Genomic DNA, 21,880 nt, shown 5'->3' on the forward strand with positions numbered 1-21,880 from the left:
TTCCCCTCCCACGTGACCATGCTAGCCACGACAAGTGGCCGCCACACTCCTGGAGAGGAGGGATGATACTGACTAACGATCACGACTTTCCACAGACCCCGGCTTCGATGGAGGGCGTAACCGCGACATTGGCCTCGTCTCCTACTGCACTAAGTAGCTCCCAACGACAAGTACCGAGCATCCATCTCCATCCTTTGACCGGTTCCGGCGCTTTTTATCCGAAAACAATACCATTGCCCCTTGGGAACCGAGTAGTCGTTGGCAGGTCACAGGCAGGGGACACAGAGGATGGCACAAACGGATTGTTTCCCTGCCAATGGATGAGCAGAAATCATGCTCTCATTTGGTCTGGCCAGGACGGCAAGGTTTGTTTTTTTCAACTTACGTCTAATTTCTCAGCTCAGTGCTTGTAGGTTTTAATTCGGGATACACGCTCCTCTAATGGCACATGGATCAACGGTTCTCGACTATCTGCCAAGGGCGAGAAATCCGAACGGTTTACTTTGCAGTGTCATGACATTCTGGTGGGTGCTCCGTTTGTTGTTTTTCTCACATTGCTAACCCCGGGCCGTAGGAATTCGGAGAAGGCCAGGATGGGGTCCCGTCGATTAAGGCAGAGGTCTTCGATGATCCTACTCTGTCAGCACCTGCCCCTCTACAACGTATCATTCAGCCGCTGAGATTACACCACACTTCACAGATGTATCGCTTGCAAGACTCTGCCCGTTTCCATAAACTCTCCACTCGTCCCCTCGCTGAAAAGGAACCGTACTCTGAGTGGAGGTGGTAGGACTTCCCCTAAGCAGGGCCTGCGACACCGTTTGAGCGTGTCCTTCTCTCCCCATGTCCATGTTCCTGGCAGAAACCACTCTGGAAACGAGAGCGACGAAACTACAGCAGGCCCTGGTCGGTCGCGTTTGCTACCAGATGGGACAGTTCTCGACGATAAGGCTTTGCCCAAGACTCCCCGAATGGAACGCCCGAGCTCGATTACTTCCTTCACGACTGTCAAGACCATACAGGACAACTTTGAAGCAGTACGTCACGATACCCTCGTTTTGTTTATTTGTTTACAAATATCCATACTAGGAATTCTCGCTTCTTGATATTGGAATGGCCAATCAACCGTCAGGGAGCGATGACCATGAGCTCAAAACGGCTCCCTTGGTTACTCGGGAAGCTCTTGACCTAGGCGTTGGCGAGCATATTAAGCAGTATGGTCTACTTGGACAAGTTGCTGCAGTCTAGTGAGTTTATTCCTGATTCATCGCGGACCCAGGCGCTAACACAGGGTTTTACGAAGCTCCAAGTCCAAATCAGAACGATTCCGTGATCCAAGAATCTATGTCAACACCGTGAGCAGGATCGTCATTTGCTTGCTACGATGTTTTATTAACCTGATATCCAGAATGCACCCATGTCTACAGTAGTTTGTGGTGTACAGGGGTCGGGAAAGGTTAGTAGTAATGGAACTATCCCCCCGTAGGTTGCTAACAAATTACCAGAGTCATACCGTTGGCGTACTTCTGGAAAACATGCTTCTACCTCCAGATCCTCGCTTTGGTCAGACTCAGAAGCCCTTATCTGGACTTGTTCTTCACTATGGAGAAGGCTCTGCAACGACTCGTACTCCTTGTGAAGCGGCCCACATTGCTCTTTGTACTGATTCATCAGTGACCCCACCGCCTGTGCGAGTATATGTATCTCCCGCATCGCTGAACACTATGAAAAGGGTTTATGCGCCTCTTGGGTCAGGTGTGGTTGTTGAACCACTATACTTTTCTGAAGAAGAACTGGATGCACAAGCATTTTTGTCTATTATGGCAGTTAGTGGAGGGTCAGACAGTGCTCCGTTATACATGCAGGTTATATTGGTGAGCTTACAAGCTTCTATCGTGTCTGGGCCGCTTCTAACAAGTTGCTCTTACAAAGAATATACTTCGTCAATTAGGCGAAAATTACACTTACACTGAATTCATTCGACAACTTGATGAACATAAACAGAACTTCAATTCCGCTCAATTAGCTGGCCTAGAACAACGCATGGCTCTACTGAAATCATTCCTTGAACCCCCAAACCAGGCTAACAGTGCAGTCGCGACGATAGGCACATCCACCAACCGGCGTGCCTCTGTCATGTCTACCACATCAGTTAGCCCTCCTAGCCGACGAAGCTCTGCGCCTAGATTTGCAGAGGGACAATTGACGGTGATAGATCTTTCGGACCCGTTCATTGACCCAGCATCGGCAGCTGGCCTGTTTGATATTGTTTTGAGGCTATTTATTCGTGCGGACGTTGGAACGGGGAAGGTTTGCGTTGTGGATGAGGCACACAAAGTAAGAAGTTTATTACTATTAGAAATAAACTGAAATTGACATGTTACCGGCTCTAGTATCTTTCTACCGAGGGCGGCAAAGGAGCTACTTCGGAATTGACCAAGTCTCTCTTATCACTCATTCGCCAACAACGCCATTTAGGAATGCGGATTATAATTAGTACACAGGTAAGTTTTATTCGCTAGGTAGTGCAGAATCCTCCTAAGCTTACTCCTATACTAGGAACCTACCGTACTCCCTCCCGTACTTATTGATTTGTGCAGCTGTTTGATTCTACATCGTTTTTCGAGCAAAGGGTGGTACGATCATCTTCTCAGCCATATCTCCGCAGATATGCCGGATGACGCATTTGCACAACTGGTATCGCTAAAAGTACGTTAGGTAGCGTAACCGTGGGCTTCACGAACTTACGAGCATCCTTTACGCGCAGACCGGTCAAGCTCTAGTGGTATCACCAGCTTGTATCGCAGCCTTCACACCATCCACACCCCCCACGACAGGTTCATCAGCCAACAAGAAGGCCGTTGCTCAATTAAGCAGGAAATACCTTATTATCAAGACACGCAAACGACTCACAAACGACGGAGGCGCCTCTATCATGGTTGTCTGATTTATGCCGACGACATCTTACTCAGGATCTTATCTACGCTTTTTTTGTGACTTACTGATTTTATCTGTAGATATTTTGATATCTTGGTACATAGTTCTTGTATCATACGGACTATTCACGGTACATACATATGGTATCTGGTTTGCCGTACATGTACAACAACAAATCCAATATCCAGTGTTTTTTCATTGTCACACCTCAGTTTACCTCCATGTCGTAATACAGTTAAAAGGCACTGGCCCACGCAGTATCAAAACCTTGATTAAACCCATGCTCTTATTGCACACATGTCATGAGTTCGCAGGTTCTCGAATTCTACTGACTATACTCACCAAACTCCCAGATATTTCCGCTCTTCCCGCGCGCTTTGACGTGATCTGCAACACGCCGTTTCAACCACTCGCTTCGGAAACCTAACTCGGATACGGACGGCCCGTTGTCGTTAAACGTCAGGAACATGACCGCATCATTCCACCCAGTAGAATAACCATCTTCAAATCTCCAAAGCTCGTTATACGCGCCTCGAGAAGCCCAATAATTTTTGTGCTGATCTTGATTTGGGGATCCGCATTAGACAATCTGACAGCTCAGCGTGCGCAATTCCAGAAACCCGGGCCCACCTAATGCTCCATTCAGCGCCTGCTGCTTCCACCTTGCATCTGAGGGTATACGTCTAACCTCAGATTTCCTTCGACCCCCGACCCAACGTGGAAGTATTGCTGCTAGGGTTGCATCCTTTGCACTCCATCCTGCGTCCCATCCTGTACCTTTTTTCCAGGTCCAGAAGAACCAGCCCCCACATGAAGTTTCATACGCATCGATTTGGGCCTGAGCCCATACACGACGCTGACGGTCCTGCTCACCGGCTTCGTTGGAACGCAATGAAGCCGGGTTTAATGCTGCACTCCATTCACCGACTATAATGTTTCCTCTAGCCGCGGCAGACAATGGAACAAGAGGACGAGAATTACGGAGCGCTGCTGCGTGTTCGTCCCCTGATAGGTTAGCGTCCTCTGGAGTAAAGCAGCGGTATAGATGGTGGTCCAAGACGACAAAATCTGACCGAGCACCAACTATTTTGGAATACCACTGTGCGTCCCAAGCATCGCTAGACCAATGTAGTACTTTAGCTCCCTAGTGTAACTTGTCCGAGCTTGATCGTATTTACCTAATATACAGAGGAAGGTCTTGGCTTATCTTGCGCAGGGCAGCTAGTGTGTCTTCGTACCACTTTTGAACGTGATCATTGTTGGCCGGCTCATTGACGAGCTCTATGCCGACCACGTTGGGACGTGATACAAGCTGAGCTGTCAAAACTTGCAGCGCGTGAACCGTACGCGATAGGTTCGTCTTGGTCCACATGCGAACCTCTCCAGATCCGGTCCCGCTATGGGAGTCCCTGTTCTGAGCGCCGGGAGCAGCGTGGAGGTCTGGTGATAACATTAAGCGAGAAAAAAATAGGCATTCTGATGGCAACCCACCTATCAATATTCCAAGACCATATCTCTCAGCGTCCCCAATTGCGCGAAGGATCCTTCCCCATGCTCCCGAGAAAATATGCTTGTATGATTCGAAGTCTGTGTCATCCAAGGCTGAATGATCTACCCCTGATACGTGATAGTATCCAATCTAGCATGGAGGTGATCAACTGGGCGAAGCGAGGGCAGAATCTCGGTTGTGAGCTACTGACCGGTAGTCGTACGGTGTTGAACCCCTGTGATTGGATAGCGCTCCAGTCCTCCTCAGTGATCCAGGTATCCCAGTGATGTTCCATTATCTCCTTTCCGTTAGCACCTTGTGCGATGTGAAGATCACTTTGTCCTCCACCGCAGCCGCAGTATGTCGATTCACATATCCAGCGCTCTTGTACAAACCAGGAACCTATGTGATAATGCGCTTGGGTTGAGCAATGGTGCGGCGTCATGTCTTACTTACCAAGGTTTATCCCTCGTTGCTTCCTAAACCTGAAGATATCCCGTGGAGAAAGAGGCGCCACGTTTGGCGTTGAGAAATTTGGGCTATTTGTGAACACTTTGTCGGCAATCTTGACACCAAATCTATCCGACACCTCTTTATCTATTTTATTAATAGCCTTCTTGAACAAGGTATCCATGTTGGTAGACGAAAAGGAACAGCGTCTTTGCCGTAAGGTGTGGTATATCTTGTTTGACCTCCATGACGACACTGGAAGGCTGGATGTATGTATGCAATCCATTATGTCAGCCCTTGTGTTTCTAATGTCACATGACCTCGTACCATCCAGCTTCCATTTATCTCCAGATTCTGATTCCCTTCTTAGATATTCGAGTGGGTGTTGGAATCCACGTACCCTAAAATCAGTATTAGAAAGATGGCATACTTGGAACCCAAATCATCGACCTCTGTTTCTCCTGCCTCCAGTGTCGATGATTCGAGATCACAAATTTCGTATGATAGCGAAGAGGAGGAAGAACGTTTGGCGCAGCAGGAGTGGGACGAATCTGTGCAGCAGCTGCAGCTTCTTTTGACAGTTGTTGTTCTTCCATTCTTTGGTAAATGGCTGGGACGAAGGTGGAGTAACATTCGTGAGTGCTATCGACCACGTCCAGAACCATCATGTTTCTCAACTGGTTGGATAGTTTTTGAACGATATCAGACGCTAGGGTTTGGCAAAGAATTTTTCGGGCTAAATACAGTTCGGACCTAATCATTTGTATCCCTAAGGTATTTATTTATCTAACCCATTTGAAAGTGTCTCAATCTTCAAAACCTCACCCAGCTCTAAGTAGCGTTGTATCAACAAAATCTTTAACTATGGTTTTAATTAATCGTGAAAGAGGAAATAATCATATTCAATTCAGCATAATCCTAGGTAAGCATAAAGTAGGCCCGGCCCAGCACCCCTGCTACAGACCCGGCAGTGAGGAGGTATACAAATATGGCTACTGATACAACACGAATGTCCGAGAATAGAAACAGCAAGAAAAGGGTATTTATCAAGCTAGAGTTGCAATCCGATTGATTTGGGCGGCCAACCAGCTGCCGGCAGCTGGTGTATCGCCTATTTCCTTCGCATTTACAACTCCATTATAACCAAGGACTTCAAAACGTATTTCTGGACACCAAACAGCCCGAACAGTATTTGGTTCCCCTTCAACTGGGCGCAAACCGGCGAAGTGCCTAGGATCCCCGAGTCAGTATTATTTCAACAATCCCGAGTAGCATACTCACGCTTTGAATACATCTCCTCGGCGTTGGTACTTCCGTTTCCAATACGCTGATAGGGTATCAGGATCCGTACTGAATTCGAGCATGGCATATAGCTCAGGATCGAGCATTCTATCGAGCTCGACCAACTTATCAACTTGGGTATCCGTCAAAGGGGTCATCAACCTGGTATGTCTGATTAGAGCCCGAAGACTGGTCTGAGTATACAATCTTACCATTTCAGTATTCCTCCAACCACGTCGATAACACGCACGCCGTCATCTCGTTGTACTCGTGCGAGCTCTGACGTAAAGGAGCAGGCATCCTTGGCAGTGTTCGCATCGAGGGACGCACCCCAGTGATCAAATAGGACGTTCAATTCAGATACTGCTGGTACAGTAGCAAGGGCGTATGCACCGATATGACGCTCCAGCTGCGTTGGGGTCACATCCGCTATCTGGTCCGCAATCGTACGACTCTTCTGGTCATCTAAATCCCATGGCTGGGCATGGAGATATGCTGCTGATAAACCTTGACTTGCAGCGAGAGCTCGTCTGTCAAATGATAGGCTGGAGAATGCAGGGTGGAGTTCGAGCGAGGGGTGCGATGAGGGTGGATGTATGCTCGCCAATGGTAGCGACCTAGACCACTGTAATGGACCATAGCGACGATAATGGGATTCACCCATTAGCTCTTGGTATCGAGAAAGTACTAGGGCGCTTTTACGCCATCCCTCTATCACATCCCTGGAGAAGATGCCCCCGAAGCCATTGGCGTAGCATAGGTCACGCCAAACAGCCTCGTCATACAAAGTAAGGCGGGCTCCTCGTGCGACTACATGGAGTGCGAGGTGGGTGCTCAAGTCATCGCAAGGTATGCATTGACGGATGATAACAGTCAGTTCTCCGGGGAGAGACGTGAATGCAGCCATGTTCAGCTTAGACTGAGGTATACTGAAGAGCGATGGGGAACACCAGGTTGGTGTACCAGACTTCGGATCAGGGGTTATTATACCTCCCCCCTCTTCGCTTATCCGCCACGCACAAGCAGGATCATCAACTCGCTATGGTGAGCTTTGGACCCGTCAAACAAATAAGCTAATTTGCCTACACTGAGGCCTGACTTGGAGATCGAGGATCATATCAACCTCCACCCATCCGTAGGGCTGGTCGCCATGATAGGCACAGCTCCGAATAACTAATGCAGTACTTCTGATTTCCACCACTACATTTGTGGGGGGCATACTAAATTGGTTCATGTGGTAGACTCACTGGATACCCCAGGTTCGGATCTTCTTTGCTGCCTGGTTGTTAGTGCTTGAGCTTACAATGCCCCATTTAGTTGCACGTGTATCATGTAAGATTTGTGGACGTTCCCCACCGCGATGGCCATTTGCGCCGTTGACAGGATCTTCCGAGCTCACATAGGGTATGTTCCGATTCCCAGGCGAGCCGGTGATGTTCCGGTCAAGGAAATTCTTAACAAATAGTCGGTACGGGATATGGCGATGACGGATGCCACCTTGGGGAACCCTGCGCGCTACAGGAGCATCCCTAGGGCATGTGGGGAGGATCCACAGCCGATCGCCAATCAGACGTGGTCATATGTCTATAACGTAGTGGCCTAGAGCATACTCCAGCAGATGTGGAAGTTGGAATCTTGACTTCGTCCTCAATAGAGTCGATGTCTCATCTACACTTGGCACGTCTGTTTGCGAATATTGCAAATTCATTTCGCCACTTCATAGCCACCTGAGTTATTCATTGGACTTGGTGGGCTCTGGGAGAACCACAAACAAACAAGCTTGATTTTGGTGAAGAAAGGGAGGGCATTAAATCGTTCAATAGTGTAAAACCGCACCAAGTCATACATCAGTATCCACTTAATTATCTTGACTGACGCAACTTGTAACGAGTACAATCGGACTTGCATCAACTTATAGTAGGTGCCTCGTGACTATTAGATTGTGTACATGATAGAACCTAGTACTGTACAAAAGCATCTGGGTTCTTTTGAATTGGTGAGCGCTGACCGCTAAAACGATCATCAGATCCACGTCATCCAGCTGGCCCCCATGCTCTCTTGGCATTTCGAAACAAGCGCCCAAATATTCTTCAGTCGTTAACATACTCGCCCGCATTATACTGAAGTCAGCACAACGAATGTAAGTGTATATTGTGTTATTTCAGTCAGGTAACTGGTTTCCATAATATGCTTCGAAGAATGGGCATACTTACTCAGAGGCACGGTAGGTTTGCTATGGATTTCGCATGCTTCGCGCATAACACGTTCCCCTCCTAGACTGGTTCAGATGACCGAATGCCCTGCCTACCTCATAATCCATGCCATGCGAAGGTGTTATTCCTTGAATTGTATTCAAACCAAGGCATCGCACGATGTTCATTTTGACCATGAATGCACTCTACCTCCGAGCCCTATGCTTCAAAATTGAAACTCCTGGAATTATTCTATTTGTAATTGGCAAGAGTTCATAGTAATTCCAATAACTCACTTGCGAGTCCAGATCTGGTTGAGTTATGATAGTTATATTACTTTTGATTTAATAGTTGATGGTTTTATGCATATCTAAGTCAATAAATCAGGCTACTTGCCAAACCGAACACTTCACTCTCCAGTTTCTCTGCCTGCGGGGGGTGGAGATCACCGGAATCTTTGGGAGGTTCCCAATCTGCCATTTGAATGTTTCACGAGTAACAAATCGGAATACTAAAGAATATGGGATACGGAGCTTTGGATTGGAATAGTGAGATGGTATCGCGTACTTGGAATTAAAGATTTGAATGTTGACCGGCCAGGTAAATCATATGTTACATTATGAAATTGTCCACGTTTCGGTATTCTGCCTAATTTAGGTGAATACGAAAAGGCTATTAATACCCGTACTTCGCTAGAGTTCCAAGTATGTACGCGGGCCTTTCTACAGGCATATCACCGAGCTTCCCGTGCAACCTGGCTCGCTATAGCTAATTATTGGTCCGTCCTAAGCTATCGAACCTCGAGTATAGTATTTATTGGTAATGATCTAACAGCTAAATGGCGCGACATTGCTCAAGTATAAATCTCAAAAGAAACTATATTAGGCCTAAAAATCACCACGGTATACGCCACCCGTTGGACCCAATGTTAGTGCCATTGACAAGCTGAAAAAGCATTATATTGAGTTTACATTGTTGGCGAAAGTTACATCTATTGAACTTACCGCCTGGTTGATTTGTTTATGCTCGTAGCATAAATCTATTAGACCATGTTATTCAAGTAAAGTGATATTACGATACAATCTAACTCACAGTCCACATATGACATTGCGTCGTTGTTCGTGTCTTCGACAAGGAGATTGCTGAACTCGATCTCCGCTCCATCCATGTTTTGGCGAACGACATGCAACGGTAACGCTCGTCCACGCAACAGATTACCATGGGTGATAAGGTTGCGAACCTGAACTGATAAGTGTGTCTGGAGCTCAGGTAATGAGTGCTGAAAAGTGCAACAGAATAAGCAAGTTTGAAATCAGTTGTACCAGATAAACTTGCCGTGCGTGGCCCAATCTCATCCCAGTTCTCGACGTTGAAAAGATCGAGTAGAATTTGTGGGGATACACCATCTCCAACCCAGATATACATATCTTCTCCGTTTTCTGATCGTTATATGTCAGCCTATTTAGCCGAAATACCATGACATACGGCAGCTCACCAATCATATAAACACCATGAGGCTCCATGTGAGTGTAAGAGCTAGGCATGGGTGATGGGAGAACTAAGCGCCCAGTTTGTTCGGAAGGAAACCCGACGTTTGGCGACAGATCATGAATTGCGGTCATCCGGGGGTAAAGATATCGCATAGTTGCTGAAGTACTAATCGAGATCAGCCGTTCTGCATGATAGTTGCGTACGTCGGTGATAACGTTGCTGCCTAGGTAAGTAAATTAGTTGTAAGCCGATTAACCATATGGAGTGAATGGCGTTGATATAACCTTTCAGGGGTCGGGACTTGAGAAGTCCAAGTACATAGACAGGTAGTGTTTTGAATGCTTCAGGAAGGATAAGCTGGAATCGGTTAACCATATGTAGGCACCCCCTATCTTCACTATCTTACCTGCGTTGGTGAAGTCGAAGCAGCACAATTACGCCTGTAAGCAAGTAAGAGGGCTGCGCATTTTTCGCTAATGCTATCTCGAATTTCTGTAAGTGATCTTTGGGACATCATCTGTAAAGCTTCTTTGCACTGAATATCCATGTTTACATAAAACATAGCAGATATTTACCTTCTCGAGTAAATGTACAGCATACAACCTCCAGATCTGCGTTCTTAAAGATGTTGGCGGCTAGCGTACTGACTTGAACTGCGATATTGAGAACGCGAACCCGACGCTCTCCCGTACGACTGGTGTATAAAGTTGCACTCTGTATATGCGCTTCTCGGCGATCATCTAGGCGCCCGGAATGAGTAAACGTGACGAGTACACTATTATCTGCATGACTGCTAGCGATGGTCAAATCCGAAGGTGACATTTGGTGGAATGCACCCAAGTTTGTTGACACCGAGAGACCTGGAGGCATTGACTCAGTTCCACCCCGCAGGGAGTTGCCAGACACACTAACCAGTGGAACATCGTACGCGCATAGTGCAATTGTACCCCATTGGTCGAGTTAAAACTCTCGAGACTTCTGAGCCAACCACAGCTTGATCACGCTCAGGTAAAAACCGAGGGTGGAAATAAATATCACCTCCTGTCTTTAGTGATAACGCGTCTGTGATGTAGTAACCATGTGTAAGCAAAATTAAGTCATGAAACCATGTATGCACTGCTTACTTATTGTAGCAACGTCAGCAAATTGACTTGGGAAGAGCCATGTGTTCACAGCGATACCAGCTTCTGCACATTCCTCCGCGAGTTCTGTCCATTTCAGAGATCCTGGAACGAACAGGGTTCTCTCTTTGTCCGTGCTAGCTAATTCTTGGTCGGGTTTGGACCTCTCGGGTAGGTCTGAAGGATGGGAACGTTGAAATAAGAGTATTTCACCTCCTGTAGGCAACTGACCAGACACACGAATATAAATATCATATTAAAACAAACTTATATGAGGAACGTCTACTCACGAGCGCAGAGAGACCGGCCTGTACAACAGCTCCCAAGGCAGCTCCACCTGAGATAGCTGATATAAAATATGTGGGGATCATGTCCAATAGCCCTTCAATCAGATTCCTTGATAATTTCACAAATATCCACTATGGTATCTTTTTCTATTGGGAGAGAAATTACGTACCTGGATAAATACGGATCGACAAATAACCCCGTTCGAAGTGGTACAAACATGCTTTCCATATCTGAAACAACGAGCATCTTTGGTTGAGATAAGTTTGGCTAGAGTATGCAAATACAATAATCAATTTCGATTGTATTGCACAAACAAAAATACGTACAGATAGATCAAAAAAGTATACCGATTTGGCATCATATGCTACGATACCTATGTTTTTCGATGAGACATCTGGATTCGCGAAGATAGTGTGCCTAAGAATAGTACAGATTGCATGTGCGAGACCCGAGGTGACTGATTCCGCGCTAACATCTATTCCAAAGAGTATATGCAAGGATTCCGGCTTCCTACTAGGTGGAGGGGGTTGTTGCAAGTTCGGAAGGAATGTGGTTCTGGATGGAGATGCGACGGGATCGTTGTTGGAAGACAATAGACGTGGAGGGGGAGGCTGCGCCCAGTATTCTTTAGGCACAATAAAATCGATAGTACCGTGGTTTAATTCAGGTCGGGATTCATGGTCCACACGCTGACCGGAAGCCTCCAAAGTTGCAAAATATTCCAGCGGAACTAGGTGTTTTGTAAACATCCAGTGAAATACAAGTGCATTCTGAATCAAACCGACCTTCTGTCGTTTCCTGGCACAAGTTGCAGATCCATTTTTGGCCTGCGTTCGTCCACGTGCACCAAGGGTTAATATATCCTCTGCATGAATTACATCTGGGTGGTCCAGCTTCTCCAAAGTCCACAACTGGAACCGGCGCTTCGTTGTCTGGCTGCTGTGCAAAGGGTTGGATCATTGCTGCAACTGGTAGGTGACATCCAGAAGCTAGGTCATGAGAGAATGGCATCGAATAAGTCGAGAGCCGGATAAATCGTGGTGCAGAATTTCCTATTGGAGGCATAAGAATGCTCGTTTGCCTCGTAGCTGATCATCACTTTACCTTGATCGACTGCAACATATTCCGAGCTTGAAATAGGGATAGTCTGAGGCGACGCGCAAGTCATGAATGCTCCTTTATCCCATGTTGCTTGGTCTGTTTGCCATGATGTTACTGGTGATGGGATTTGAGAGGGGTCAATTCGCGAGCGGAGCCCTGGGAACGGGCGACCAGCACTATGTGGAGGCTGAGGGATGGGCATTCTAAGATACAAGCCCAATTGTCAATTTTGATGTATAGTACAATAAATGTTTGTGTTGGGCTAGTATCGGACCACCTCCCACAGGTGGAGGCGTAAGTCGTTTGAGATGAGGGCAAGTAGGTGCGCGTGTCATATCACGTGATCGGTCCCGCTCTCAGCTCGCCAATCTCCAGGCGCCTGTCGAATCGTTCACAGGAGACGTCAAGAATAAATTCTACAGATGTGATTGCTGACTTAGGCCATCATGCCCATTTGATTTATTGTATGCGTGCACTTGTTGTACGGTAGATCCAGCTTATAAAACCCTTGCATGTTCATCCATCCAACTTGTGGTTTGCATCTTGAGAGTCCGCCTGGATATCGTGACATCGTGATAATATGTCGAATCTCTCTTGGAGGAGCAATCTCAAGTTTCACAAATACAAGCAAGCACACTGCCTGTGGGCTACGCCGGCGGGTGTAAGATCATGATACAACGCATGCGTGGAATAAAATTTGGGGGTCCATCATATCGTTGGCCTATTTTGTATTCATTGCTAGCGACCCCGGACTCTCGAGATTGAAGTGCTTATATTTTACTACATTATAATCTAAACGAGAGTGGCCAGTCCATTCAGGCTACTTATAAGACAATCGAAAAGCCAGAATTACATATTCCAATGTTCAACATCGTCAACGACATGGGTATGAATGGAAAGAGTTCGTGTATAAACATTCGTATTGAGCTCGCTCATGCAAATAGTGCAACAAGGAAGGGAATCAAGAGAGGCGCGAGGATGAGATTGTTGGGCCTGGTAAACACCGCAGCATTGCCTAAAACGCTTGGTAGCCCCTGAAGTAAGCTAGTGTCAAGATGCATACACGAAGCCTTTTAATTCGCGAGCGCATACCTGGTATTCAAATGTGACATTTTGAGGGACCGACGCATTCCTGCAATCGCCGTTTGAGAAATCTAATCCAGCAATATCGTCCTAGAGGATTCCTTGATTCAGCATATATGCGATGCACACTTAATGATACAGCTCACTGGAGTTCTGAAGAACATGTAGGTTGAGTTGTCGATATCCTTGAACCCAGAGGTATCATACTACACGAAAAGTTAGAACGTAGGACTTGTTTGTTCTTAAATGTACGCACCGGGAAATGATTCCCTGAATCCGTGGCACTTGTGTTCCTCAGCAGTATGCATTGTACTTGACCAGGGAATTGAGTGACCATAGCAGGATATTGTTTCATGATATCGCCATTCGAAGTATCTGCGAGTAGGACAAACTTGCGCTGGGGAAAGGTTTCAAAGATTCGGTGAAGGTTAACTTTTCTGACTTGGAATATTTGATCAACTGTCGTCAGATTTAGAGGACTACTCTAATTGTCAGCATATATGCCGGTAAACCGGATGGATTAACCTACCGTATGTCGAAGCTTCCAAGGGGATAATTGGCGTATATGAATGATTCGTAGAATTGAGTGACCTTGATGGGAGTCGTCGTTAGGTAATGGAAATGCAAGCCTTGGACTCTTTGTTCCCAGCTCTTAAGAACATCTGGCATGTTCATCCACGGGACGTAGGGTAGCGCAAATGAGTTTCTGAGACCGTCAGCTGGTTGATAGATCCGTGTAACTCTGAGTATGTCGTCGATATCAGCTACTAGAGTGATGCCTTGAGGTGGGACCAGATAGGACGAAGCATTTCCACCTATTACGGGCCAATTAGCTCGGTGATCTCACAGACAAGATGAAATTACTTGCTCTGGATTGCGGGGGTGAACAGTTCCAGTCCTTGGACGACATTGGTCTCGTTACCATTGGGGACTAACCCGGGCGACGTGAACGGGACAAACTGATCGTATTCACCACGGTCGTCGGTTGGGAGTGGGAAAGTGATATTCGCAGCAGGTTGCCCATTGTAGCGCAAGTTGAACTGTAAGCTGTAGTTTTGTACCGGCAAAGTGATAAGTGCCGCTGTCACATTGCGAGCCATGGCGCGATTGGCATCCGTGAAACCCGATTCGTCAAGCGACGGTACGAATACCTGGGCTGCTGCATCCAGTTGGTCTGCTGTCGCTGGTGGGTTTTTATAGACATAACCGTGTATACGATTGTTCCAGCCATTTGCGGTCCAGTTTGCATAGCCTCTATTAGATTGTGAGAATTTGCTGAGGCGGTTCCAGAAGAGTACTCACGGAATATTCATGACCTCCACTGGGAGCTGAGAGATTGAAGTATCATTGAGGCCAAGCTGCTCCTTGATCTGGTCGTCTGATGGCATGGTAAGCCAGGCGGGCAAAATCCCGCCAGCAGCATCCGAGGGAATAGCACTACCAAGGAGAGAGGTCACTGAAGCCGGGATGTCTGTGAGGTCGCGTCTGACCGGTGTCGTTGGAGTCGGTGTGGCTCTTGGTTCCGGGGGCGGATGGGCGATAACTCGGCTGCATAGGGCGGTACCAACACACAAAACGAACAGAGAACGAGCCATGGTAGGTGAGGGATTCTTTAGCTCTAGCCGATTGTGGATAATTCTGCCTCGTATTTATCCCCACGCAAAGGCCGCATCGTGGCTTTCTACGCATGCCGTGTCTTCTTCAAGCATCAGCGATGACGTCCAGCGTCCCTAGATCTATGATGCAATAATCCCAGCGCGCGAACGCGCGGGTCATGTGACTTGGCAATGCTCAATGCCAATCAACGACCAACTATCAAAGTCGGATGCTCTCACAGCTAACCAAGTCAAATCTTACGTTCTACGAACAGATGCCGTAGCGCACTGCTCGGTAGCAGACATGCACGCAGTCCCAGAGGCCATCAAAGGTACAGTTTCGCGCTGTAATATATTAGCCTCTTGAGCTCATCGACATCACGGCCATCATTAGATCTAGATATTTATTGGCTTGGCAATGTTCCATGTAGAAACGTACATATTGTCGGGCTACTTGTAGAGGCGACCGAATATGAATCTCGTAGTATTTATCTGAGTAGGACGGGTCCGGTTTACTAAAATAAGAATAAATCATACTAACGCGTTATGTTAGTTGATGATGGTACTGCTTCGATCAACTGTCTCAAGAGGCGTCATGAACGGATGTCAATGGAAGAATTGGGAGAGAGTTCATCATTTCATCGATTACGGGGCTTTGAAATTGGAGACATCGTTTCTGTTATTGGTAAAATTGAAAGTTACAAGGAGGTTCGCCAGTTGTATGTTTCTTCTATAGGTGGGCCACTTTTCCCTCTCGTATTCTTTCTGTCCGCCCATCTAACCACCAACTAGAGAAGTGCGCGTCCCCTAATGCCGAATCACAGCATCTGCTTCACGTCTTGAGGCAACACCGTGATGTGTATTCTCAACCCTTAAGATTCCACCACTCCCCAACCCCTCTACCCCAAAGGAAAGCGACAGGTTCACCCCGCAATATGGTTATGCATCCTCTATGGCAAGCTCACCTGCGACCGCTGACCATTCTTCCCCAGTCGGGTCACCGGTACGCCCATGTTATGACTTTAATCCTTCCACAACTGATCCTGCCTATTGCTTACAGAAAGAAGATAAACCACGTCTTCGACATCCTTCTCGCCTTCGCTCCAAGGATCTTAATGAAAATGTCTTCAGGATGTATCTTTCGCACATTGTAGTGTCGACACTCTCTATGCCGGAGTCCACTTCTCATGACATCTTACCTCTGGAGTCAATGCCGGGAAACACTAGTAACTCGACTCCTAGGCCCTCCCAGAAAAGGGCAGGTTCAGACTCATTCAACAAAACACCAACGCGGTCTACTCGGCCTTATGTCGATTCGTTTGGTTCTCCTACTCCAAGAAAACCTGCAGGATTGATATCTGACGAAGGTCCTACTCCTACTCTTGGCGTAACTCTTTCCTATCTTCGGCGCGTCCGGGTTCTTTCTGATCTTGCCCGACGCGTTGTGGATAACGCGGCGCATGAAAGGGACAAGGCCATGAGGCACGCGGAACGGAGTGCCAGAGCCAAGTATGAAGCGGCACACTCGTCAATTTCAGAGAAGGTCGCTCCGAGCTCTGCCACTGCTTCCGCCTCTAAAACGACTACGACTTTAGGGTCTCATTCCAAATCGTCGCGGGTCCCTCATAAATCCAGTTCGGCCAAAGCGATAGCGGGATCTTCTCGTACGAGTACCGAATCATTACCTCTCCAGCGTTCAAGTGCCACTCAAAGTCGAATGGGTTCAAACCCCAACTCGATTCGAAGCTCAAGCACACCACGCTCCTCGTCTCGTGTCAGCCAGCCTATCACGCCAGAAGAAACTGCCAGAAGAGCCGCATACCATGCTAAACTATCAAAGTTACATGACGAGGACAAAAAGAAGCAAGCAACACGTATGAAACGGCTTTTCGAATCCGCATTGCGTACGCTCGTCAGCGAGGGAGAATTAATACTATTCGACGGTCCCAAGAGGCAAATACCTTTGTTCAACGAGCCAACCGGAAGAATCTCTCAGACCCCGAGTGGGATCTGGCACGACGTAACCAGCGCCACAGCGAGCAGCAGCGCAAGCACTATTTCAACTGCGTTGACTGCTCCCTCGTGTTCCGATTTGGAAACTATTTCAGAGGGCGATGGCCAATCTACAGAGTTATTATCTGACCCCTCTGATAGTGAGGATGCCTATATCCCCGTAACACTTGAAGTCTTACGGCCGGTCATGCTGGCTGCTTTACGCCGGTGTCTGATAGCTCAACGTGGCGGCGTGGACCTCAAAACCTGGACAAAAGCTCTAAGGAGCGATGGGCAATGGTCGTGCATTCCAGACCTTGTTGTGAAGGAAATGATAGAGTCTTTGCGTAGAGAGGAGTGGGTTACCAGGGTCGGACCCGAGCAGTGGGATTTCACCCGAGGTAGCTGGGCAAGGAGCTTAAAGCTTAGTTAATATCGCCGGTAATGTCGGTCTGCTTTGGGGACCTTAATATTTCATGATGCTTACAACTGGACATATAGCTCGGTCAAACTTATCCTATGTTTTCACATTGTCAACCTGATGACTCTTTTCCGACTCACGAAGCGAGCTTAGCGAACGTTGGCTAATGACCCGATCAAGAAATTGTTTGGCATTGTTGGCATACTGCAATTTGCCAGGTGCTGGACAATCCCCGATTTGATGTGGATCTATATTTATTTCAGTACGAATTCTTGTATAAGTTATGTGCGTTGCGCTTTGCTTAAAGCCCTAATACTATCTATGGTCAGTCAGATTAAAAATCTACTATTGACATGTCCAAGTATCGTGCATTCTGGCTAATTAGCAATCATTGACCAGATTTAAGTTGCAAGTGAATACAAATAGTGCCGGCCAGCACGGGCACAGTGCTGGTGACAACCGTCTCCTGAAGTATACAAACACATGCTTGGCAGACTCGCAGGAGATTTGCCGACGCTCGATTATGCTTCTCGAATGTAACAATACCCCGACACCCACGCTGCCCCTGAACACGTTCCTCGTCGAGAGCGTATGGACCGGAGCGCCTATGCATCCATGGGATTCGGGTACTCAGGCGGCCTCCTCCATGTGGTTGTCTGTCTGTGTACTTGTCCTTCTCGCTCGCAGCCGACGGCGCGTATCATTCTTTCACATGTGGAATAGCATTCCATATGTTATTGTGTTTGAAGACGAGGTCACTATAGTAATGGTACATGCATATGGCTGAAAGTATAAATAATGTGCACAGTAGGCTACTGGATACCCAGCACCAGCAAGTCTTTCATCTCTTACTTCGATCTCCCAAGGTCCAGAAAAGAAAAGAAAAAAAGAAAAACTATTCACCATGAGGACTTTCGCACTTGCTATCACTGCCGCTTTCTCCCTCCTTCAGGTGTCTTTCGCAGCACCTGCTGTCAAGGCTCGGGATTGCCAGACCATCCCTTCGACTGCCAACGCCGCGGTTCGTGATCAAGTCTATCGTATCACTCAATCCCGTAGTGTCACCGCCAAGGTCTTGCTCAGCACCTTTGAGGTACGTGAATCCATTGTATATGCTTTCATGCGGAGCGACTCATCATTGACCCTTTCCTCAGACCGCCTGGATTGAATCCCATGTCAACAACTTGTGAGCACTTACAATCACCGTACCAACTATCAGCGCCAACCTAACCTGTAATCGTTTTAGGCCTTGCGGCGACCAGGACTCAATCGGTGTCTTCCAACAGCGCCCCAGTCAAGGATGGGGAACCTACGACCAGATCATGAACGTCGACTACAGCACCAACAAGGTAGGATTTGGTTTTCTGAACGAAAAGCCGCATATAGACTCATCATCATCAATCATGAACTTAGTACCTCGACCAAGCCATTGTCAACGACAGGAACAACCCAGGATACACCGCCGGTCAGCTCGCTCAATCTGTTCAGCGCTCTGAGTTCCCCGATCGTGTGAGTCCTTGTTCCTCCGGATGCACTCATCCCATATTCTTAACTTTTGCCATCTTGATTATCTAGTACGACCAAGCTCAGAGTATCGCCCAAAACTTGATCAACCAAGCCCGGGCCTCCGTCGGAAACACTAACCCTGGTACCGGAAAGTGCTCTGGTGTCGCCGCATATGGCTCCGCTACTGTTTACACTGGGGGGCAAAAGTGTACTTATGGAGGGTAAGTAACTCGGGCTTGGTTGATGGTCGTGAATACAAACTAATAATTGGTTGTTCGACAGACACTTGTGGACCGCTAAATGGTGGACTCAGTACGAGACTCCCAGCACCGGTGGTAGCGGTGTCTGGCAAGACGGCGGTGCTTGCTAAATTACTGGCGCATACATGGGTCTTTAAACGGTTGAAACTGCGGCTCGCGCGCTTTCTCCCTAGGATTGTATTGTCTTAGGCAGCATACATTTCTATGATCTAAAAAGCTATTGTTCATGAAAATATGTAAGGAGAAATAACCGGCGGCATGGTACCCAAATATAAGGAACTCTGAAAACCTACACTCGGATGATTAAGACATCGTTACTGTGATAAGCTTTCAGCTCTTGTACTTCGTCATCGTTGTGGCACGGCCGGCACGGCCAGGTACTAGACGTCAAAACATTAGAGTGAGCCATCTGTCTTCTAAGTGGTGTGCATTACGACTGATTCGCTTCTCGGTTCCACTAGCTCCAGTTGAATTGCATAGCTAAGGAAAAGTACAATGTGCGAATGTATAACATTGATCAATATAAGTGAATACGGTTTTAAGTCAAAAGGTTCATGTGCCTCCGCTGCTTATCTTCCGCTCGATGTATGACTCGCCACATCAGATCAATCCAATCCTGAATTCCTCCCTTTCCTACCCCATGCGCCCACCTTGCGGCTAACCCTAACCTCTCTAGCTCTTTCCACTCTGTGTGCATGGCGTATACATGGTGCACCAAATCTCTCTTCCACTTGGGGATACGCCTACCATCGTTCGCCTTCTGCCATAGTAAATCAAGGAAGTCATATGACATGTGGCCTCGAAACTTATGCCATGCTCTTGCCACCTCCAATGCCGAGGGTTGAGTCTTCTGCAGCTCGTCGTTCCATTGCAGAGCTCGTGATAACTCGTAATCAAAGTCTAATGAGACTCCACCCGTCATTTGGCGGACTGCGAGCGTAGCTTGAACCTCGACCAGACTGAACACGGTGATCCCAATGGGCAACCCGATGAATGCAAGAGAGTTCGGAGGAAACGCTGCTCGAAGGGGGAATGTATGTAGTGCAAGCGGGAATATATGGAATCCCGAGTTGTACAAGTGGCCAGAGGTGTACTGTGGTTCCTCGACCGGTAGTTGCGTCAAGAACGAGCAGTCGTATTGGTACCCGGTTGCAAAAATAACTCGGTCTACGTATTCTCTCTTCCCGTTCTTGAAATGAACGAAGCCGTCGGATGTAAAGTGGGATATAGCGCCTCTCTGGATGATGTGCTCAAAGTCCTGGTCCCCGAGTGACCTGACCGAATGGACTGTCTTCCTCGCCACAAGGGAGATTTTGTCGCTACAATCGACTCCCGAGCTACTCCCTCCGATAACCAGGACGTCGCGGTTGCGGTATGGGTCAGGTGTACGGTACCATATCGAATGGATATAGCTTCGGTCGTTTGATGAAGCCCATTCTCCGAACCCATCAATATTTGGAACGAAGGGGTGTCGGTAGTGTCCATTGGCTACTAGCAGATGGTCAAAATAAGAGACGCTTTCAGCTCCTGGTCCTTCATGTGGCTTGGTGACGACCTTCCATTGATGGGTTGAACTATTCCAAGTCGCCGAGGTCACCTGTGCATTAAACTGAATGTACTTTCTCAGTTCGAACTTGTCGACATAGCTCCGCATATAATCGTTGACCGTCTGAGAGCCTGTAAAAAGGGGAGTCGATGGCGGCGCTAAGTGCGAAGGGAAAAACATGATTGGATGTGGAACAGTGGTAGTTAACGAATCGTACACGGGTGTCTCGGGCCATTTCTTTTTCGAGGGATCTGGACGTGGCTCGGAAAGCCTGAAAACAATGTTAGCAGACTTATTTACAGCCGATTCATAGTCATACCAGACGCCTCCGACATCTTCACGCTGTTCAAACCCCACTACCTCGACTTCCCCAGCTCGAACATAGTCGCGAAGCTCATCAAATAGTACTTTGAGTGAGGCGAGCCCTGCTGCACCTCCAGCTCCAATCACCGCGAAGCGACGTGGGCGAGTTGGTCGTGTTGAAGTCGAAACCATTGGGAGGAATTACTCTCGGTTGGACGCTCGTCGAAAGTTACCACTGAACTCAGGGTATGGTCCAATTAACTAATAGTATATATAGCAGAGTCTATAACATGAGTAAAATATTACGTCCTAGCACAATCGAAGCACAGGGTAGTGTACTTGATTTACCAACTCTCTACGGGGACCCGAAAAACCCCGGAGTGCTCCAGAATGTCCGGATTTTGGGGACCTCCTCATTTGGATCCTACCGGATCCAGAGCGTCCCACGAGCACTTCGGAGCGCCATATTTAATACTCCAAAGTACTCGCTCACCTTCACGAGTGAGTGAGTGCTCCGGAGGTTTTGCAGTCCCCGTAGAGCCCAAGGATAGTAATTATTACGTCTGATTGACAATGATTAATAAGTGGCGGTTAAGGTACACGTAAGAGACACAACAATTTCAGCAATGCAATTCAAAGGCACCATGGAACGTGTGCAAGTATAAATGTGCCTTAAATTACAATTAGTAGGGGGAGCTTTTTCCTGCCGTTTTGACACTTAGATGCCTTAATTAATGTTGTTTGCGTCTCCTACAGCATTCAAATGAGCGTAAGAGCGTCCAAATCTGCAAAGTATTAACTGAGATAGAGCTACTTCATTTTGT

The 21,880-nt window shown here is 47.5% G+C and overlaps 8 protein-coding genes across 8 annotated transcripts; 3 read left to right on the plus strand and 5 right to left on the minus strand.

The window, feature by feature from the left end:
• Window positions 1-107: 107 nt before the first annotated feature.
• On the plus strand, window positions 108-2,947 carry RhiXN_00761 (FHA domain protein; the record flags this gene model as incomplete). The annotated part of the gene is made up of 12 exons (XM_043320580.1): window positions 108-365; window positions 414-524; window positions 575-639; window positions 701-1,037; window positions 1,090-1,247; window positions 1,304-1,355; window positions 1,409-1,456; window positions 1,506-1,874; window positions 2,005-2,337; window positions 2,394-2,504; window positions 2,560-2,709; window positions 2,768-2,947. 12 exons carry the CDS (start codon window positions 108-110, stop codon window positions 2,945-2,947), a joined length of 2,172 nt encoding a protein of 723 aa, XP_043179592.1.
• Window positions 2,948-3,172: 225 nt separating this feature from the next.
• On the minus strand, window positions 3,173-5,472 carry RhiXN_00762 (Cellulase (glycosyl hydrolase family 5 protein); the record flags this gene model as incomplete). Its single annotated transcript, XM_043320581.1, has 9 exons — window positions 3,173-3,222; window positions 3,280-3,498; window positions 3,568-4,055; window positions 4,116-4,377; window positions 4,429-4,576; window positions 4,638-4,828; window positions 4,883-5,131; window positions 5,204-5,277; window positions 5,327-5,472. The coding sequence occupies 9 exons, from the start codon at window positions 5,470-5,472 to the stop codon at window positions 3,173-3,175; spliced, it is 1,827 nt and encodes a 608-aa protein (XP_043179593.1).
• A 450-nt stretch (window positions 5,473-5,922) lies between these two features.
• RhiXN_00763 (uncharacterized protein) lies at window positions 5,923-7,064 on the minus strand (the record flags this gene model as incomplete). The annotated part of the gene is made up of 3 exons (XM_043320582.1): window positions 5,923-6,106; window positions 6,158-6,319; window positions 6,370-7,064. The coding sequence occupies 3 exons, from the start codon at window positions 7,062-7,064 to the stop codon at window positions 5,923-5,925; spliced, it is 1,041 nt and encodes a 346-aa protein (XP_043179594.1).
• A 2,179-nt stretch (window positions 7,065-9,243) lies between these two features.
• Window positions 9,244-12,552, minus strand: RhiXN_00764 (transporter protein Sec23; the record flags this gene model as incomplete). Its single annotated transcript, XM_043320583.1, has 16 exons — window positions 9,244-9,294; window positions 9,354-9,388; window positions 9,442-9,589; window positions 9,643-9,788; window positions 9,845-10,063; window positions 10,125-10,197; window positions 10,247-10,375; window positions 10,441-10,700; window positions 10,753-10,902; window positions 10,965-11,187; window positions 11,252-11,357; window positions 11,419-11,516; window positions 11,576-11,979; window positions 12,035-12,076; window positions 12,128-12,301; window positions 12,354-12,552. 16 exons carry the CDS (start codon window positions 12,550-12,552, stop codon window positions 9,244-9,246), a joined length of 2,457 nt encoding a protein of 818 aa, XP_043179595.1.
• A 730-nt stretch (window positions 12,553-13,282) lies between these two features.
• On the minus strand, window positions 13,283-15,028 carry RhiXN_00765 (uncharacterized protein; the record flags this gene model as incomplete). The annotated part of the gene is made up of 7 exons (XM_043320584.1): window positions 13,283-13,384; window positions 13,443-13,523; window positions 13,580-13,639; window positions 13,690-13,912; window positions 13,963-14,248; window positions 14,356-14,687; window positions 14,736-15,028. 7 exons carry the CDS (start codon window positions 15,026-15,028, stop codon window positions 13,283-13,285), a joined length of 1,377 nt encoding a protein of 458 aa, XP_043179596.1.
• A 199-nt stretch (window positions 15,029-15,227) lies between these two features.
• On the plus strand, window positions 15,228-17,453 carry RhiXN_00766 (carbohydrate-binding domain protein; the record flags this gene model as incomplete). Its single annotated transcript, XM_043320585.1, has 4 exons — window positions 15,228-15,360; window positions 15,582-15,736; window positions 15,906-16,031; window positions 16,089-17,453. 4 exons carry the CDS (start codon window positions 15,228-15,230, stop codon window positions 17,451-17,453), a joined length of 1,779 nt encoding a protein of 592 aa, XP_043179597.1.
• Window positions 17,454-18,345: 892 nt separating this feature from the next.
• Window positions 18,346-19,317, plus strand: RhiXN_00767 (carbohydrate-binding domain protein; the record flags this gene model as incomplete). Its single annotated transcript, XM_043320586.1, has 6 exons — window positions 18,346-18,534; window positions 18,596-18,627; window positions 18,688-18,790; window positions 18,855-18,950; window positions 19,017-19,168; window positions 19,230-19,317. The coding sequence occupies 6 exons, from the start codon at window positions 18,346-18,348 to the stop codon at window positions 19,315-19,317; spliced, it is 660 nt and encodes a 219-aa protein (XP_043179598.1).
• Window positions 19,318-19,745: 428 nt separating this feature from the next.
• Window positions 19,746-21,248, minus strand: RhiXN_00768 (flavin-containing monooxygenase/FMO family protein; the record flags this gene model as incomplete). Its single annotated transcript, XM_043320587.1, has 2 exons — window positions 19,746-21,024; window positions 21,073-21,248. The coding sequence occupies 2 exons, from the start codon at window positions 21,246-21,248 to the stop codon at window positions 19,746-19,748; spliced, it is 1,455 nt and encodes a 484-aa protein (XP_043179599.1).
• Window positions 21,249-21,880: the final 632 nt, after the last annotated feature.

The sequence above is a fragment of the Rhizoctonia solani genome, chromosome 4 (genome assembly GCF_016906535.1).
Source record: "Rhizoctonia solani chromosome 4, complete sequence".
NCBI lineage: Eukaryota > Fungi > Basidiomycota > Agaricomycetes > Cantharellales > Ceratobasidiaceae > Rhizoctonia > Rhizoctonia solani.